Source organism: Lithobates pipiens, unplaced genomic scaffold (genome assembly GCF_037356315.1).
Source record: "Lithobates pipiens isolate NorthernLeopardFrog02 unplaced genomic scaffold, aLitPip1_a1.2 Scaffold_13, whole genome shotgun sequence".
NCBI classification, from domain to species: domain Eukaryota; kingdom Metazoa; phylum Chordata; class Amphibia; order Anura; family Ranidae; genus Lithobates; species Lithobates pipiens.
In genome coordinates, this window is record NW_027507718.1 from 227,314,961 (window position 1) to 227,335,525 (window position 20,565).

The 20,565-nt window shown below is 41.9% G+C and overlaps 1 protein-coding gene across 2 annotated transcripts in view; it reads right to left on the reverse strand.

Moving 5' to 3' along the window:
- The window catches only part of RANBP3 (RAN binding protein 3), a 92,046-nt gene that overhangs the window by 59,880 nt on the left and 11,601 nt on the right, over nt 1–20,565 (reverse strand). For both annotated transcript variants that reach the window (XM_077476294.1, XM_077476293.1), the window contains exon 2: nt 316–371. In XM_077476294.1, coding sequence (XP_077332420.1) covers nt 316–371 — 56 coding nt within the window. The remainder of the gene's footprint in view (nt 1–315; nt 372–20,565) is intronic.

Sequence of the window (20,565 nt, forward strand, 5' to 3'; positions counted from 1 at the left end):
TAGATAAACCAGGCCTAAGAATGGTACAGTAATCAGCTACAACTGAGTACTGGCCCAACAAATTGTGATGAGGACATCAAAATATGATTCTATTAGTGCAATGTTCTACATAAAATGCAAATGTGCAAAATTATAATGATGCATAATTGCAGATAAAAACAAGGTCTTTCATTAACAAAATACAGCTGAAATAAGGGAGGCAGAGATGGGGAAAATTCAGGCAAATGCTGGCTTCTTACAAGCAGTGCTACATCTGGCCAAAATGAACATACAATTTATGCTTAAACACATTTGTAGATATTTAAATTTTCTCACCTTCTGGGCTTTGTCTTTTTGAAACACAAACACTGGTGGCGCTATGGCGGGTTTGTCTGATTAGGAAAAAAAATAAATCCAAATTTAGACTTTACAATACCAAAACCACATGGCAGATTAACCAGAGAAGTCATTTACACTACCAAAATGTGTTACCAGTTAACTTGCATTGCGCAACGGCAGCCCATTCATTTAACTAGTTAAGCCGAGATTTGTGCGCAGTTAGATAGTGAGGCAGGGGAGACATTGTGCTCCATTAGACAGGCAGAGACGCACCCAGGGTGCGCATGTGTATGAAAACCGCAACTGCACCACATATTGCTGAGAACGGCAAAGCGAAAGCAATAATTCTAGCACAAAAGCGCCTGGTTAACGCTAAAATAATAAGCTGTAAATGCTTTTAAAGCCTCACCTATGAAGATTTTTGGGTACCGTACCTTTTTGCGATATTGTGGACACACACACACACACACACACACACACACACACACACACACACACACACACACACACACTGAAGACTTGGCATGCTTGGCATCTATTTATGGTAAATTTGCACGATTCTGGATAAAATAAGGATTGCAATTTTTTTGCTTATTAGAAAAATCACGATTCTCGGCATAAATTCATCTTTCATATTTAAAAAAAAAAAAAAAAAAAAAAAAAAAAACTTTACTGTTTAGGTTCTTTGTAATTCATTAAAGTGTATTTTTTCCTAAAAATTTGCTTTTGAAAAGCCGCTGTGCAAATACAGCGTAGGAAAAAAAAAAAAAATAAATAAATAAAAAAAGCTAGATTCAAATAGTTTTTTTTTGATGGACACCGCTCAGGTTCTGGGGAGTCGTGAGCATGAGTTTTTAGGCGAGGCCGCGGCTTTGGCTTAGTCCGCAGCGTCCGACCTCTGGCTAGGCGGATACCTCTCCTAAAAACTCCTGCCCACAGATCCTTAGGACCGGCGCAGTGTTAAAAAAAATAAAAAAAATAAATAAATAAATAAAAAATAAAAAATCGATTTGCTGAAAATTTTAATTGATTTGACCCCTCAACTCGATTGAAGGTTCAAATTGATTTTTTTCCCCCAGCCCTAATACAGTGTGACATAAAATATTGCAACAAGTGTCAAAAAAGGTTTAGTCTTTTACGCCCTTAATGACCAGGCCATTTTTGCGATATGGCACTGCGTCTTTAACTGAGAATTGCACAGTCATGCAATGTTGTACCCAAACAATTTATGTCCTTTTTTTTCCCTCACAAATAGAACTTTCTTTTGGTGGTATTTGATCACCGCTGCGGTTTTTATTTTTTGCACTATAAAACAAAAACAATATTTTTTACTTTCTGCTACAATACATATCCAAAAAATAAATATGTATTATAAAATAAAAATAAAAAAAGTATCAGTTTAGGACAATAGGATTTTAATAACAGCTTACCTGTAAAATCCTTTTCTTGAAGTACATCACGGGACACAGCGCCACAGTAATTACTATATGGGTTACCGTATTTTTCGGACTATAAGGCGCACGTAAAAGCCTAAATTTTCTCCCAAAAACGACCGTGCGCCTTATAGTCCGGTGCGCCTTATATATGACCTGTTGACATCGCTGGAGTTCTTTGTTAACAGTATCTGTCATCTTGACGTAAACCTTCGGACTATAAGGCGCACGTAAAAGCCTAAATTTTCTCCCAAAATCGACCGTGCGCCTTATAGTCCGATGCGCTTTATATATATGGAAATATCCATTTTATCAGCCGGTCGTTGCTAGTGCGCCTTATAATGCGGTGCGCCTTATAGTCCGATGCGCCTTATATATGGAAATATCCATTTTATCAGCCGGTCGTTGCTAGTGCGCCTTATAATCCGGTGCGCCTTATAGTCCGAAAAATACGGTATATGGCACGTTCAGGTGATGGACACCGGTACACCCTAGACAGGAAGTTCAATTCCCCATATAACCCCTCCCTGGGAGTACCTCAGTTTTGTAGCAAAGCAATACATGTGTAACCAGAAAGAGGGGAGAGACCTCTGTGTCCCATGATGTACTCCAAGAAAAGGATTTTACAGGTAAGCCGTTATATAAAAAAAATTTTATCGTACATCACGGGACACAGAGCCATAGTAATTACTTTATGGGGTGTCCAAGAGCAATGCTACCTGAGGGGAGGGAGACACAAACAAAAGTAGGGAGCAATCAGATCTGAGGACTTATACTGCTGCCTACAGCACACTGCGCCCAAAGGCGATATCCTCATGCCTTCTTACATCCACTTGATAGAATCTGGTGAATGTATGGACTGAAGACCAAGTTGCAGCCTTGCAGATTTGAGCCATGGAGGCTTGGCTATGCACTGCCCATGAAGCACTAACAACCCTGGTGGAGTGTGCCTTGATTCGAAAAGGTGGAACTTTCCTCTTCAAACCATAAGCTTGAATAATTACTTTCCAAATCTATTTGGCAATAGTAGATTTTAACGCTGCCTGTCCTTTTCTAGGACTTTCAGGCGACACAAACAAAATATCTATTTTTCGAATCTGAGCAGTTGCCTTTAAATAGATTTTGACTGCTCTCCCTACAGTCAGAAGATGTAACAGCTTTTCTTCCGTAGAACAGGGTTCTGGGGAAAAATAAAAATAAATAAAAAAAATGAAGGTAGAACAATATCCTGGTTTAGATGAAAACCTGAAACCACATTTGGCAGAAAGCTAGGATGAGGACGCAATACTACTCTATCCTTGTGAATGATTAAATATGGCTCTTTACCAGAAAGAGCCGCCAATTCTTATACCCTTCTTGCAGAAGAAATGGCTACCAGAAAAACTAGCTTCCTTGTCAAAAAGGACCAAGGGAATATGTCGTATCGGCTCAAAAGGCTGTTTCTGTAATGCAGACAGAACTAAATTCAAGTCCCAAGGGTTCAGGGGTGCTCTAACTGGTGGATTAAGCCGCATTACCCCCGGTACAAAGTGTTGGACCAAAGAATGCAAAGAAAGCGGACATTGAAACAATACCGATAAGGCCAAAACCTGGCCCTTGGCAGTATTCAAGGCCAGCTTCATCTCTAACCCCATTTGAAGAAAGGCAAGAATTCTACCCATGACATACTTTCTGGGTTTCCAACCCCTGGATTCACACCAGGAAACATATGCCTTCCAGAGTTCTAGTGCTTGGACCTTCTTGTTCCAGGCAGACAGGATACTGTGTTGCAGCAGTCTGGAATGAAACTGAGCACAGGGAACTGCTTCAAATGAAGCCCCCATCTTTCCCCAACAACCTCATACAAAAAGGCGAATAGAAGGACCCTTCATCGCCCTGACCACCCGAACCAGCTCCTTTATAGTGCTGATGTTTGCCTGGGGTAAAACACACCCTATTCTGGGTTGTATCTATAACCAGACCCAAGTACTCCAATCTTCTTACTGGCTGTAAAGAAGATTTCTCTAGGTTGAGGATCCAACCTAGGTATTCCAGGTAGTTGACTGTAGTGACCATGCTTTGGTCCAAGTGGGCTACCGACCGGTCTATCAAGAGCAGGTCGTCTACATATGCCATCAACGTTATACCTCGAGTCCTTAATCTGGCCAGAGGAAGGACCAGAAGTTTTGTAAACACCCAAGGTGCAGTAGCTAGACCAAAAGGCAAGGCTACAAACTGAAAATATGTTTTTCTACTTTGAAAAAACGCAGATATTTCTGGTGAGCAGGGAAAATGGGTACATGCAGGTATGCATCCTTGATGTCGATTGATGCCAGAAGTTCTACTCCTTGAAGGCGGAGACTACTGATTGGATTGACTCCTTGCGGAAAGAGCGGATATTCAGAAACTGGTTTAGATCTTTGAGACCTAGAATAGGTCTGACATCTCCACTTGGCTTTGCCACCATAAAAATGTTTGAATAAAACCCCCAACCCCTACTCTTCCATGGCAGGGATCAGCATTTTTTAGCGGGACTGCAACATTGCAGCAGACAAATCAGACCCCAAGTAATGCTTTTTGGTGACCAGTGCTATAAAAATGCACTGATCACCATATAAATGGCACTGGCAGGGAAGGGGTTAGCACTAGGGGCGATCAGGGGTGTAAGTGTTCCCTAGGGAGGTGCTTTCTAACAGTCAGGGGAACGGACTGAGTGGGAGTAGAGAAAGAGCTGTTCCTGATCACTAGGAATGATCTCTCCTCCTGTCAGAACAGGGATCCGTCTTGTTTACATGATTCCTGTTCTGCCTCTCTTCACCGCAATCGCGGGTGGCCAGTAGACAGTCTGCCAGACCCGTAGATATGTTCCCACTGCGCAAGCCAGTCCACATGCACAGACCGACGTACAGGTACGTTGGTTTGTGCAGCCGAGCCACCTTGCTGCAGTATATATGCAGAAGGCGGTCGGCAAGTGGTTAAAGTGGATGTAAACCTGAAAAAAAAATAAAAATTAAGACCTCTACCTGGTAGAGTAGAGAATGTCAATTCATCTGTGCCCAGTCTTGCCACAGAGAGTTAATGCAGCTCTGAGCAATCTTTTAGCAAGAAAATAAATAAATAAATAAATTATATATATATATATATATATATATATATATATATATATATATATATATATATATATATATATATAAAATTAAAATAAATTTAAAAAAAGGAGGACACACAGATAAGTTTGTGTTACCACATGCCCCACTGCTGTGACTGACATCTCATTTCTTTATCTCATGAAGGAGCAGAGAGAGTGTGTTACCATTCCAGCTTCACACCCTCCCTCCTTTCTTCCTCAGCTCTCCACATGAATGGGCATGCTGAAATCATGGGGTGCCTTTCCTGAATTTTATTTGGATGCTACTCAACTCAGGAATAGCAGTAAGAGTGTAGAGGTGGGCGGTGAATCTTGTGACATCAAGACTCTGCCTGAGTTCTAGCAAACAGACCCACCAATTCCTGAGTTTTGCAGGGCTCCTACTGCTGAAGGGGGTGACATTTGCAAGGTAGGGATGCATGCAGGAGGCTTGCATGAATATATACACACACATTAATATTGTGCCATTAGTTTATACTGGGCGGGTGGTGGGTTTACATCCACTTTAAGGAGGTTAAGCTAACCTCATTTACAGACAGAAGTTCATTCCCTTCATCAAAAATAACCAAGGGGATGCATGATTTCTCTTTATCACTGTTGATAAACATTTGCTGGCTGAGTATTTTTTTCTTTTGAGAGCTCTGCTTGGCTATGCACTTGTTTAACATGAATCAGGGAAATGCTGTATTAACCACTTCCCACCCGGCCAATGCACATATACGGCCGGGTGGGGGCCGCCTACTCCTGATAGGACGTTCAGGAACGTCATTCAGGAGTAGCGGGATCGCGCGCGCGCCCGCGCAGCGGCGCGATCCCGATGCGCCCGTGTCACCCGGACACGGCGCATCTCAGATCGGCAGGAGGGCTCTGTGATTGGCCCTCCTGATCACATGACGGCCGTGTCCAATCACGGCCGTCATGTGATGTAAACAAACAGCCGGTTGCTAGGCAATCGGCTCCTCCTCTCCTCACACAGAAGTCATCGCTGTGGAGAGGAGAGCAGATCGCTGCAGCCGGCTGCTGATCAGTGAGTATGAGCTGCTTTTTACAGCTTTTTACTCACTGATCACCAGTCTAGTGTACACAGTAAACACACCACACAGTAAACACATCACACAGTATAAACACAATGTCCCCACACATGTCCCCAAAACATACATGTCCCCAAATAATAAAAACACATGTCCCTAATAATAAAAACATGTCCCCCACATATGTCCCACTAAAATCACATGTCCCAATGATTATCTGCACACATATGTACGTGATCACCTGCACACATATGTACATGATCATTTGCGTACATATGTCCGTGATCACACAAACCAATTATTATACACTTAACGGATTTTTTTTTACCAAAAACATGTAGCAGAATACATTTTGGCTTAAATTTATGACAAAATTTGATTTTATTGGATTTTTATTGAAGTAGAAAAAAGAAAATGTTTTTTTTTTCCAAATTTCCGCTTTTTTGCGCTTATATCGCAAAAAATAAAAAACGGAGTCGTGAATAAATACCACCAAAATAAAGCTCTATTTGTGCGAACAAAATGATAAAAATTTCATTTGGGTACAGTGTAGCATGACCGCGCAATTGTCACTGAAAGCGCTAGAGCGCTGAAAGCTGAAAATTGGGCTGGGAAGGAAGGGGGCGAAAGTGCCCTGTATTGAAGTGGTTAAGATAGTGAGGGGGGTTGAATCTAGGGCTGAAACAACTAATCGATTATGAAATTAATCGATTACTATTTTCATAATCGATTAATCGGCCAGTAACATAATGGGGTTAAAAAAAAATAAATAAAACTAAAATTAGCCCTTTATGGTACAAAAATATAATCACTACTGTAAATATTACTTTCACTGTTCTACAGTGATGCGTTTTTGCAGCAATTTGTGTTTTGTAATCTGCCCAAAAAACGCAAATTGCCGTAAAATCATGTGCACAAAAATCAAAATGCACAGCAAAAAGCACTGCATAAACAGATCAAAAGCTAAAACTGCATAGGTGTGTACCGAGCCTTATGCTGTCCACATGGATCAATTTTCAGGTGAGAATATTCAGATGAAAAATCTTTGTACATTCGCTGAATGAAAATTTCAAACAAAATTCTTTCACTTGATTTCTGAACAAAAACCACATACACTGTCTGAAAATTCCTTTGACCAAGAAGTTTTCTATTATTTCCAAATTTTCCTATCACTGTGGTTGAAAATGAACGTCAATTTGACCCACTTTTTTTTAACCACTTGCTTACTGGGCACTTAAACCCCCCTCAGTCCCAGACCAATTTTCAGCTTTCAGCGCTGATGCACTTTGAATGACAATTGCGCGGGCATACAACACTGTACCCAAATGAAATTTTTATCATTTTTTTTCCCACAAATAGAGCTTTCTTTTGGTGGTATTTAGTTACAGCTCGGCGTTTTATTTTTTGCTAAACAAACAAAAAAAGATGCAAAAAAAAAAATCATGTTTTAATAGTTTGTTCTAAAATTTTGCAAACGGGTCATTTTTCTCCTTCATTGAAGTGCGCTGATTAGGCGGCACTGATAGGCTGCATTGGTGGGCACTGATGGGCATAGTTAAGGCGGCACTGGTGGGCACTGATGGGTGGCACTGGGGTGCAGCACCTTTGAGGCAGATTGTGGGCACTGTGGGTGGCACTGACGGGGGGCACATGGTCGCTTGAATTGCTGGCCGTGATCGGGACTCATGTCCCGATCACGGCCGCCGGTGATCGGCTTTTTTTTTTTTCTCCTCGCGCTGTCAGCGCAAGGAGGAATACTAGCCGATTACCGGCTCCGTTATATCACCTGATCAGCTGTCATTGGCTGACAGCTGATCACGTGATAAGGGGTCGGGATCGACCCCTTGCACGGATCGGTGATTAGGCGAGTCTCATGGACTCGCCGATCACAGAGCGCGCCCCTCAGGGGGGGCGCAGGCCGCTCATGCACAGGACGACGTCAATAGACGTAGTCCCGGAAAAGTAGGTCTGCGCTAATGCCGTCATTTGGCAATAGCGCGGATCCCAAGTGGTTAAGGTTATTATCCGATTAATCGAAACAATAAATCGGCCAACTAATCATGGGCTCGACAAAACCCGGGCGCCAGGTCGCATTGGCGACTAGAAATAGCGACCTCGCGCCTGGGGCAGCACAGCTGGGGGTATCCTGTCTCAGTGGACCCCCCCCAGCGTGATCGCGTCGGGCCGTTCCGCCGGCGGCCGAAAATTTAGGCCGCGGCTTTGAGGCCTTCTGCGGTCCTATGATTCCTTATGGAATCTGGCGCCCTCTTGTGGTCGCCGTTGGTATGACAAACCAGCAATGCTAATGACTGTTTTATATTACCTGCCTCTTCTTCCCTTTATTTAGAACCCCCTAAACATTATATATATTTTTTATTCTAACACCCTAGAGAATAAAATGGTGGTTGTTGCAATACTGTCTGTCACACCGTATTTGTGCAGCGGACTTACAAGCGCACTTTTGTTGGGAAAAATAATTTAGTTAATAAAAAAATAAGACAACAGTAAAGTTAGCCCAATTATTTTTTATATTGTGAAAGATAATGTTACGCCGAGTAAATTGATACCCAACATGTCACGCTTCAAAATTGCACCCGCTCATGGAATGGCGACAAACTTTTACCCTTTAAAATCTCCATAGGCGACGTTTAAAAAAATTCTACAGGTTGCACGTTTTGAGTTACAGAGGAGGTCTGGGGCTAGAATTATTGCTCTCGCTCTACCGATCACGGCGCTACCTCCTATGTGTGGTTCGAACACCGATTTTATATGCGGGCAGGACAGGGCGCGTTTAAAAATTATTATTTTTTCTGCTTATTTTAACTTTTTTTTTCCACTGTTCTTTTAAAAAAAAATGTTGTGTCACTTTTATTCTTATTACAAGGAATGTAAAAATCCCTTGTAATAGAAAAAGCATGACAGGTCCTCTTAAATATGAGATCTGGGGTCAGAGAGACCTCGGATCTCATATTTACACTAAAATGCAATTGAAAAAAAAAAAAAAAAAAAAAAATGTCCCTCTAAGAGCTATGGACAATGACTTGGAGACGGGGGGGGGGGGGGGGGGGTGGGGTTGGGCGGCGACGGCGCTGCTATCTTCCCCTCACTCGTCTCCATGTCAGGCCAGGGACAGGTCCGGATCGCCGTCACGGACCTGGCTCCTAACTTTTTAAGCTGGCTCCTAGATTCCAAGCAAATTTGTCAACCCCTGAACTAATCGATTATGAAAATAATCGTTAGTTGCAGCCCTAGTTGAATCCCGATAATGTTTTTAACGATTAAAATAGCACAGCTCTAATTAATGCGATACAACCTCACCATTTATATTTTACCAAAAAATGGGTCTATTCACTAAAATTCATTTTATTTTTCCTGAAAATTTGCTTTTAATGGGTGCACAAATATCATGCGACATAAATTGCAACTATTATCTTTTCATTCTACAGGGCATTTGCTTTCAAAAAAGATTTAGGTAGTCATTTTAATCGCCAAAAATTAAGATTTTATTTTTTTACATTTGTGCACAGAGCATTAAGGCTCGGTTCACACTAGTGCGGGTGTTACTTCCTGCGTTTCAGCTGCAGGTAATGATCAATGAGATTCCGCAAACCGGAACGCACAGCCTGCACTAGTGTGAACTGAGCCTAAAGTTTAACCAATTACTAACTATACCCAAGGCAGAATTAAACCCTCCTATTCTTTTCAGCCAAAGGAAGCTGCTATCTTGGCCTCTGTTTGATCTGCAACTGCCCTGGTGCTGCACGTGTGATTAGGTATGGCTACAGCCATTTGATGGCTTGACAGTTTGGTAGAAAGCACAAGCAAATGTGACAGGGATGCAACTGATTTTTTTTTTTTTTTTTTTTTTTTTTTATTGTTAAAATTGATGGGTTTAGTTCTGCTTTAAATCTACTCCCACACCCATTCTAAGCCTAATTCTATCTACCCTGTAAAAGGAAAGATCTGTATACTTGCCTATGCTGAGGGTGCTCCAGTTCAGCGAGAGATGACTGGGTCCAAGCGCCCGCTTAAGTGTCCCAAGGCTCTGCAGGCATTCTCAGCACTCTCGCCTCCTCATTGAAGCTGGGACCCGATCATGTGACCAGATTGAAACACCCTCAGCATAGATAAGTATACAGATCTCGACAAAACCCGGGCGCCAGGTCGCATTGGCGAGTCGCTCCTCTTAGAACGGTTCCATTGTACAGAACGGGGGCGACTTGTCAGGTCGCGGCACGGCAAGTCGTGTTGCCTCGTGTCGCCCCCTGTGTGAACCGGCCCTAAAGGTAAGTGTATAACAAAACTATAAAGTCACCAGTAAAAGTGAAATAAAAACACACACACACACACACACACACACACACACACACACACACACACACACACACACACACACACACACACACACACACACACACACACGAAATATAAAAATGTAAAAGCTAAAATATTAAATACTGTACAATAAATGAACTGAGCATCCCATCAAAACACTGCACAGAATAAATAACAGCAAACAGCAGAAAATTTTAGGCTACAAAAATGCAAATTTTGCACCTCCAACCTAAAGTGCCTTGAATACAAATGCAAGTCACGCTTTTCACATATTTATTAATTTGTAAAAAAAATTTATTTGAAAACCATTTTATCATTCTCCTTCCGCTTCACAATTATGCGCCACTGAGTTCTATCACATAGAATCCCAATAAAATGCATTTCCATTTTTGGTTGTGACATGACTATAAAATGTTGAAAATTTCAAGGGGTATGGAAGCCCCCCCGAGTCAATACTTGCATTGTCATTACAGCTGCAAGTTTTTTTTTTTTTGTTTTTTAGGTATGTCTCTACCAGCTTTGCACATCTAGAGAGTGACATTTTTGCCCATTCTTATTTGTCAAATAGCTTAAGTGGTTGTTAACCCAATTGCCACCAATTAATCAGGCACACAGTACATGGTTCCCCAAGCATTGCAGCATCATCTTTTTTTGTGTAAATGTCTTCTATTAGAATTTTTTTTACTCTGTCAATTGTCCCATTTCATCTCCGTATCGGAACCGAGGGAGTTGAGTAGGAGGGACACAAATTTCTTCTGACATACGCAAGATACGTCGTTCGGAGACAGGAGCTGGCGGGATCAAACAGGTATTCTAAGAGATACAGAGAAGGCAAAAAGCAAAAGCACCAAAGCTGCAGCTTTCACATTAAAAAGGACAGGAGCAGCATATCTCTCTCTTTGTTATCCCCCCAAAAAAAAAAAACGCATCAGATTGGAAGGAGAGCATCTGAACAGCAATTTAAGGCTTGCTACAGATTCTCAATTGGATTTAGGTCTGGACCAGTCTTACACATGAATATGTTTTGATCTAAACCATTCCATAGCTTTGGCTGTATGTTTAGGGTCATTGTCCTGCTGGAAGGTGAACCTCAGCCCCAGTCTCAAGTAGGGCTGAAACAACTAATCGATTTCATAATCAATTAATCGGCCATCACCCCGATTTACATGGTTTCCTATGGGACGCATTCACATCTATGCTTTTTTTCAGCCTCTGCTTATTTGGAAAGGGTGAGGGACTTTTTTTCGTAAAAAAAAAAAAAAAATACAAAAAAAAAAAAATAAAAAGGTACTTTTGGTTCAATATACTTCATTGGAGAAGCTGCAGAAAAGCATGTAAATACGTTTTTGCAGCAATTTGTGTTTAACCTGCCTAACAATTTGGCCCAAAAAATAAATAAATAAAAAATAAAGCGCAAATCGCAGCAAAATCATGTGTGCAAAAATCTAAACGCACAGCAATAAGCACTGTAGAAACAGATCAAAAGCAAACTGCATAGGTCATAGGTGTGTACCAAGCCTTATGCTGGCCACATGGATCAAATTTTCAGACGAAAATATTTAGACAAAAAAAATCTTTGTACATTCACTGAATGAAAGAATGTTGCTTGAAATTTTGATAGAAAATTTACATAATACCCCCAAACATATACACAAAAAAATAAAATGTAATTAAATATATATATATATATATATATATATATATAGCCTCCAATGATCATAGAGAAATCTCTATGATCAACATCCAGGGCCGTCGGATCCTCTGTCTGACTCACCGATCATAGTGGTGAGTCGGTAATAGCACCAGAGGGCGCCCGGGGCGGGGGGGTCTGAGGGGTGCGGGGAGTCATCTCTCGCCTCCCGTAAGAACGATCAAGCGGCGGAACAGCCGCTATGATTGTTCTTATGGTGCAGGGATTCGCCGGCTGAAAACGGCAATATCTGAATGAGGTCTGTAGCTACAGGCATCATCATTCAGATATACCCACTCAAAGTCCATCACGTCATATGACAGAGGGCGGGAGTGTAGCAGTTAAAATGAATGTAATTTCTGAACAAAAACCACATATACTGTCTGAAAATTCCTTTGACCAAGATTTTCCCCATCACTGTGGTTAAATATGAACGTCGATTTGACCCCACTAACGATTATAAATTTTTCTCTCTTTTTGGAAGACATTGTTTTTCAGAGTGAATTAGATATTTTGCTCCCTAACCATATAGTTGGTTATTTATATTTACCACTGCATAGAGATATTTAATAATAAATTGCCTTTTTTTTTTAAACTTTACATATTAACTAAATTATACACCACACTTTTAAGGTTATTAACCGATCAAAACAATAAATCGGCCAACTAATTGATTATGAAAATAATCGTTAGTTGCAGCCCCAGTCTCAAGTCTTTTGCAGACTAACAGGTTTTCTTCTAAGATTTCCCTGTATTTGGCTCCGTCCACCTTCCAAGCAACTCTGACCAATTTCCCTGTCCCTGCTAAAGAAAAGCATCCCCACAACATGCTGCTGCCACCACCATGTCTCACGGTGGAGCTGGTGTGTTCAGGGTGATGTGCAGTGTTAGTTTTCCGTCGCACATATCAGTTTGCTTTTAGGCCAAAAAGTTCCATTTTGGTCTCATCTGACCAGAACACCTTCTTCCACATTTGTTGTGTCCCCCACATGGCTTCGCGCAAATTGCAAACGGGACTTCTTACGATTTTCTTTCAACAATGGCTTTCTTCTTGCCACTCATCCATAAAAGCCAGAGTAGTGGAGCGTGTGGATAGATTCTCCCACCTGAACTGTAAATCTCTGCAGTCCCTCCAGAGTTACTATGTGCCTCTTTGGCTGCTCCTCCGATGAATGCTCTCCTTGCCCGGGCTGTCAGTTTAGGTGGACGCCCATGTCTCGGTAGGATTGCAGTTGTGCTACATTTTCAGATGGATTGAAAAGTGCTCCATGAAATGTACAAAGCTTGGGATATTTTTATAACTCCACCCCGCTTTAAACTTCTCCACAACTTCATCCCTGACCTGTCTGGTGTATGCCTTGGCCTTCATGATGCTGTTTGTTCACTAAGGTTCTCTATAACAAACTTCTGAGGGCTTCACAGAACAGCTGCATTTCTACCGAGATTAAATGACACAGGTGGACTCCATTTACTAAATAGGCGACTTCTGAAGGCAAATGGCTCCACTAGATTTTATTTAGGGGTATCAGAGTAAAGGGGGCTGAATACAAATGAACGCCACACTTTTCACATATTTGTAAAAAAAAAAAAAAAAAAAAAAATAAAAACACGTGAAAACCCTTTATCACTTCCTTCCACTTCACAATTATGTGCCACTTTATGTGGGTCTATCACATAAAATCCCAATAAAAAAAAAAACATTTAAATTTTTGGTTGTAACATGACAAAATGTGGAACATTTCCAGGGGTATGAATACTTTCAAGGCACTGTAAATATTACACTTAAAGCGGGACTGTACTGGGGAAAAAAATATTAAAAGCCAGCAGCTATAAATACTACAGCTGCTGACTTTTAATAAATGGACACTCACCTGTCCCGGGTTCCAGCGATGCCGGCAGTCGAGGCCGATCGATCACTCGGCTCTCGGCTGCTGCCACCACCATTCTAGGTGAGGGAATCAGGAAGTGAAGCGAATCGGCTTCACTTCCCGGTTCCCTACTGCGCATGTGCGAGTCGCGCAGCGCAATAGGAATTGTCCGCGCTGTCACTGGGACCCGTGTGTGTCCCAGCAGACAGCGCGGCAGGACAGGAAGAGGCATAGACTCCCACGGGAGTCTATGCCCGGAAGTGGGTGTAAATACCTGTCTTTGACAGGTATCTGAACACCCCTCCCCCCTGAAAGGTGCCAATTGTGACACTGGAGGGGGGCGGGGGTTCCGATCAGCGGAAGTTCCACCCACTTCAGGGTGGAACCCCGCTTTAATTACATCACTTAACCGCTTAAGGACCGCCTCCTGCACATATACGTCGACAGAATGGCATGGCTGGGCACAATCACGTACCTGTGCTTGGCTCTTTAAGTGCCCAGCTGTGGATCCTGAGCTCCGTGACCAGCGGACCTGATCGCCGCTGGTGTCCCGCGATCGGGTCACAGAGCTAAAGAACAAGGAGAGGTCTGTGTAAACAAACCTCTCCCCGTGCTTCCTACCGAGTCTGGCATCGATCGACTGTTCCCTGTTATAGGGAAACACAATCAGTGATGTCAGACGCCAAGCCACGCCCCCTACAGTTTAAAAAAAAAAAAAGCACGTACACACACACACACACACACACACACACACACTTAATCCCTCCCCCTAGAGGTTAACTCCTTCACTGCCAGTGTCATTTACACAGGAATCAGTGCATTTAAATAGCAAAAATGTCCGACGTATCCACCAAAAAAACTAAAAATAATTTTTATTTAATAAAAATGCTATAAAAACGATCCCCTATTTTGTAAACGCTATAAAAAGCTCTGTGGGAAAAAAAGGACGCCAATTATGTTTGGGAGCCATGTCGCATGATCGTGCAATTGTCAATTAAAGCGACGCAGTGTCGAATCGCAAAAAGGAACCTGGTCCTTTGGCTGCAAATTGGTCCGGGGTTTAAGTGGTTAAACTCAACCTAGTATTGCACATAATATAAATATTAGTGGTGCACCAAAAGTTCGGCCGCAGAAAATTATTATCTGAAAAACTGTTTACGATATCGGCCGAAAAGAAAAAAAAACTGATAATGGAAGCCTAAAAAGGGGACGGGGGCATCATCCTGGCACGCGCAAGTCCTTCCCTCCATCTCACAGAGCAGTAATCTCCATGTGTTATAGAGATGATGTGCATGGGCCGTAGTAACAATGTCCTGCCTCCTGTGATAGACAGCACACTGATCCAATGGTAGGAAATTGAACCAGTGTGACGTGATCATAGGAGGTGCGGGCTGCATCCACAGGCACTGGTGAGGCTGCATAGATCTTTTGTATCATGTGTGCAGTCTCTGACCATCTCCTGTATCATGTCTGCTAGAGGTGCACCAAATGGAAATTTTGCCCTTACCATTAGCAGCGTGTTTAGATTTAAAGGTCTGTGCACACAATCAGAAAATAAGAAGTAAAATTTCGTCTGAACGATCTGCGGATTTTTGGATCGTTCGTATGGTGCTTTCAACAGCAGATTCAGAATTTTCGGATGACAAAAACTAGATGTGCAGGCTATAAAATTTTTGTTGTATGTGAACACAACGTTCGATTTTCATTTAATTAGTGCAGTTTTCGTCCAAAATAAAAATCGTAAGATCAAGACTACACATGCTCAGAAATGAAAGAACACATACAAAACAATTTAATACATCACTTCTAAAAAGATGAATTTGGTCGTACGAGAATTTTTGTAAGGAGAGTAACCTCTTCACTTTCAGTATGAGAATGGCATGAAAAAAAATAAAATAAAATAAATAAAAAGAAAAATAGACAAAAGTTCGTCTGATAATCAGATTGTGTGTACCCGGCTTGAGTAAGACCCCTTTCACACTGTGGCATTTTTCAGGCGCTTTTGGGCTAAAAAATAGCACCTGTAAAGTGCCTAAAAAACACCTCCCCTGTAGTCTCAGTGTGAAAGCCCAAGTGCTTTCGCACTGAGGCAATGCGCTGGCAAGACGTTGAAAAAAAAAAAAAAAAAAAAGTCCTGTAAGCAGCATCTTTGGAACAGTATATATGCCACTACTGCTCCTTGAAATGAATGGCCACTGCTGCTGAAGCGATTTGCAGTGCTACACGGGTCATTTAACCCCTTCATCTGCCACTAGCGGGGGTTAAAAGCATCCTGCTAGAGGTCGAATAGTGCTGCTAAAACTGTGAAAGCAGCCCAACAGACTGCAGTCACCATACAAGAGACGGTTAGAGACTGAGGACATGATATAAGAGACTGAGGACTGCATTTTTTCCTGACCTTTGTTGCACTAAATAGGTGCCAATAATGGCCAAAAATAAAATTCATATTAAATTTAAATTGAGGATATAAAAAAAAAAATATATATAAAAAAAAAAGTCAAATACAATTATATAAATATTTTTTAAAAACTGACATTTTCGGTTTACGGAAAACGGCATCCTGCATTTTCAGTACCAAAATTTCCATTTGGTGCACCCCTAATAAAGATCACGAGTCCTCATATCAAAGAATTAACGTGTATAATTTAATGGCCACAGGCAGAAACGATTGCTTGTGGTGCTCTATGGTGCATTGTGCTTGTAACAGTCAGTCACTGAAGGTACTCTTCAGACTGATCAGCGTATTAAGTGGGTGGGAAGAGTTATCCAAGATTGATTGTAACCTGGATGTCAATTTCCTCTCTGACACTACTGTTAAAAGAACCCTGTACTACCACTTTTGCCTACAGGTAAGCCTACATTAAGGATCACCTGTAAGTACCGTGAATATCTCCTAAACTTGTACCGTTTAGGAGATATTCACTGTATCTGCATGTGCCGACGTTATGGCACAAGCAAGCCATTTATTCAGTGTGCCGATTTCTTCAGTAGCGGTGTCGTGACTGGCGGCTCATTGTGTGCATGACCTCATCGCAGCTACGGCCAATCACAGCACCGGAGCCCACAAACTCGGAAATTACTCCAGGAGGCATGTTGTCGGTGTACAGGGACCGCTAAAACTGCTCCGATTTAAGGTGAGTATTTCATAATGTGCTAGTATACGATGCATACTAGCTCATTATGCCTTTGTCTTGCAGGTTTGTTTCTCCCCCCCCCCCCCCCCCCCCCGGAGAGTTTACAACCACTTTAACCACTTGCCTACCAGGCACTAACACCCCCTTCCCGCCCAATGCATTTTTCAGCGCTGTCATACTACACTGTACCCATCAAGTTTTTTTTATCATTTTCTTCACACAAATAGGTTTCTTTTGGTGGAATTTAACCACTTGGGCACTTAAACCCACCTACTCCCCAGACCAATTTTCTGCGCTGACGCACTTTGAATGACAATTGTTCTCAAATTACATTTTTATCATTTTTTTTCCACAAATAGAGCTTTCTTTTGGTGGTATTTAAATCACAGCTGGGATTTTTTTTAAGCAAAAAATACCACCACATGTTTAATAGTTTGTTATAAAATTTTGCAAACAGATAATTTTTCTCCATCGATATGCGCTGATGAGGTGGCACTGATACGCTGCACTGGTGGGAACAGTTAATGTGGCACTGATGGGGACAGATAAGGCGGCACTCATGTGCAGCACTGTTGAGGCACTGTGGGCGACACTGTTGCCTATTGCTAGGTGGCACAGGTGAGCACTGAGGATCTGGCCTGATGTCCCTCTCACAGCCGCCTGTCATCACATGATCAGCTGTCATTGGCCGACAGCTGATCACGTGGTAAGGGGTCAGGATCGACCCCTTACTCCGATTCGTGATCCAGTGAGTCTCAGACTCGCCGATCACAGAGCGTGCCACGTGCACCCTTCAGGTGGCGCGCAGGCGACTCGGCACAGTGTGAGGTGAGCAGAGCTGATTACTGGCATCTCCGTGTTTACATGTGAACGGCTAGGATTGGACACAGCCGATCACATCGTTAAAGAGCCACGAACCCAGCTCTTTACGCAGATCGGGGTCACGTCGTGTCCTAGCGCAAGAGCAGCATCCCAGAACAAGAGCTCCATCGTCATTTGAAGGTGGGCGGGTAGCAAGCAGTTAAAGACTCCAATCCACCACTGGCCTTACGGAACGGTTTATGGAGTCTGTTTGTTTGCCATCCTAAAGCTGGGAACGCACTGGCCAAAAAAAAAATAAAAAAAAAATCAGCCGGTTCAGCAAGAACTGGCCAACTTTCGGTCAGTGTGTACAGCTGTCCGACAACCAACTTTTGGTTCAAATTAGCGGATTCACTGACCTGTGAATTCCAGCAGGGGGAGTCTCCCCGCTGTCAGACTTCAATAGGAGAAATAGAGATATAGAGAGAGATAGAGAGATAGAATATTGAATAGAATATCCATATTGCATTTTATAGAAAATCACAGCGCTGCAGATTGAAAATGAAAAGCAATTGTTAACATTCAATTACAATGACTTGTGTAACAATATACCCCATGTTATTTCCCCCCCTCACAAAAGTGGAGTTACCCTTTAAGCCTGCTTCCCCAGCATACACGAGAGCATGGCCACCCCAGACTCATAAAACCTCTTCAGCATCGTTTGGCAGATCTCAGCCACAAAAAACAAAAAGGAGGCAGCTCTGCCCTTTCCTGTAGAGCCGTTCAGTGTTCTTACTCCAGTTCAATTTATTATCTTATGTGCACCCCCAGATACTTGCAATTCTCTACTACATCCAAACTAACTCCCTGGTTGGAAACGGGTCACTGATACCTTCTTTCTCAAACCCACACATCCAATTCATACACCATTAACTGCATAAAGGCAGTTTTTCACTAGATTCTTCCTACTGTGTTTTTCTGCCTCGTTATGTCCTCCCTGAGCTCCTGAACCTCACCTTTGCCCTCTCCTATACGATTTTGCAGCAGAGACCAGAAGGTCCAGCACTGAAGCGCCAGAAGTATAGCAATAACTATGTTCCAGGTGCTCAGTAAAAATTGAATTTGTAAATGAAAAATAAAGTAGTTTGGACAAAATCTACCTTCAGCACATAGGTGTCCACACGAGCATGTCTCTGTCGCCAGCAAGCAAAAAGTGTGGGGGGGGGGCTGCAATTTCCCTAGAAAATCCTGAGGGCCCTTTCACACAAGCGCTGATCGGAGAAGAGCAGGGCGGATGACAGGTCTCAGATTATGCAGAGTGGACATGGACAGAGCCCGCTCTGCTCTAAAGGCGGCCAGGAGTATATGGACACTGCTGTACATTTAAACCTAGCTGCCTCCAATCCGGTCAACCCAAATGGAGGATGACAGTTCTTTTTGTGCGTCTGAGTGGATGCAGAGGTAGGCGGGTGTAAACGGACACTATGAGGTTTATTTACTAAAGGCAAAATTTCTAATACCTATACACAAATGTTTTGGCTTTCATTTCTATTTTAAACAGAATGGGTTGTTTTACAAGGTGATCATTTACAATGAGTAGTTATTTATTACATGTGTAGCTCAATGAAGTTACAAAATATGTTTTCAAACAGAAAAAGTAAGATGCTTTTTTTGCAAAGGAGCATAGAAGTGTCTTCGGCAAATAGGAAAAAAAATGTTCCATTCTTTTCCTGGACCAACTTCTGCTTTAAATTATATGTTAGTGAAAAGATATAACTATGATCCTAGAGAGGCCAAAAATCTATTATGAACAAAACAAGAAAATGTTTATCTCTGAACCATTAGGAGTATTCTTTTCTGTGTATCACATGATTCGATAGTGGAGTTGGGCACAGGCTCCAATTGATTAAAAGAACACCCATCAAAGTATGTGGGCTGCTATTATTAACTTATAATAGCCCGGCCATGATGTTGATTGTTTGGCTTTAAAACATTGAGACATGGACCCAAGACAAACATCGACATACGTTTAACATTTTCTTTTGCTACAGGTGACTTTTTCCTTTCAATCTATGCATGTTCCGGGTCTGTAACATCAAAACACAGGCACTTGCAGGCCTTTCCCTTGAAATTTTTATTTGGGGCTGGGTGGAATAAAAAAAAAAAAAAAAAAAAGTAGCTAGGTGGTTAAATGGAAAAATAACTACAATGCCCAAAACTCTACATAGACGACAAGTTAAAAACACTTTACAACGTATCAGTTTAGACTAGATAGCACAAATTATTCTTCTACTGCTTGTGTGCGGAACACATGGCATATGGATGCTCTGGTGTACTGCCATTCTTTGGCACACTAATGAATTTTTACAGTAGACCTAAAAACACATGTGCACTATAGTGTACATCAGGTGTGCATTGTAATGCACTACATTGCCAAAAAACATGTAGGTACATTTTTCATGTGTTGAGGCAATTTGCAAGGCCATTTAAAACAAAAAGCCGATACAGCACAATTTGGTATACAAAAAAAAAAAAAAAAAAAAAAAATATAAAAAAAAAAAAAAAAAAAAAAAAAAAATTATGAAGGGGTCCTTAGATTTATTTTGTATTCTGAAGTCTCAACCAATAAAAAGGGCTCAAAGCTTAACGCTTTCAAGTTCTTTTGGTAGAGGGGAGATTATCAATCCCAGATTACTCTCCATCCTGAATCTCTTGCAACGGTCTGAGGCTTATAAAGAAAGAAGCCAAGTGAGCGGGTTCATTTGCTCGGCACCTGCCAACAGCAAGGTGGAGCACCCAGCGAAAAAAATCCCCGGGGAGAACACAAA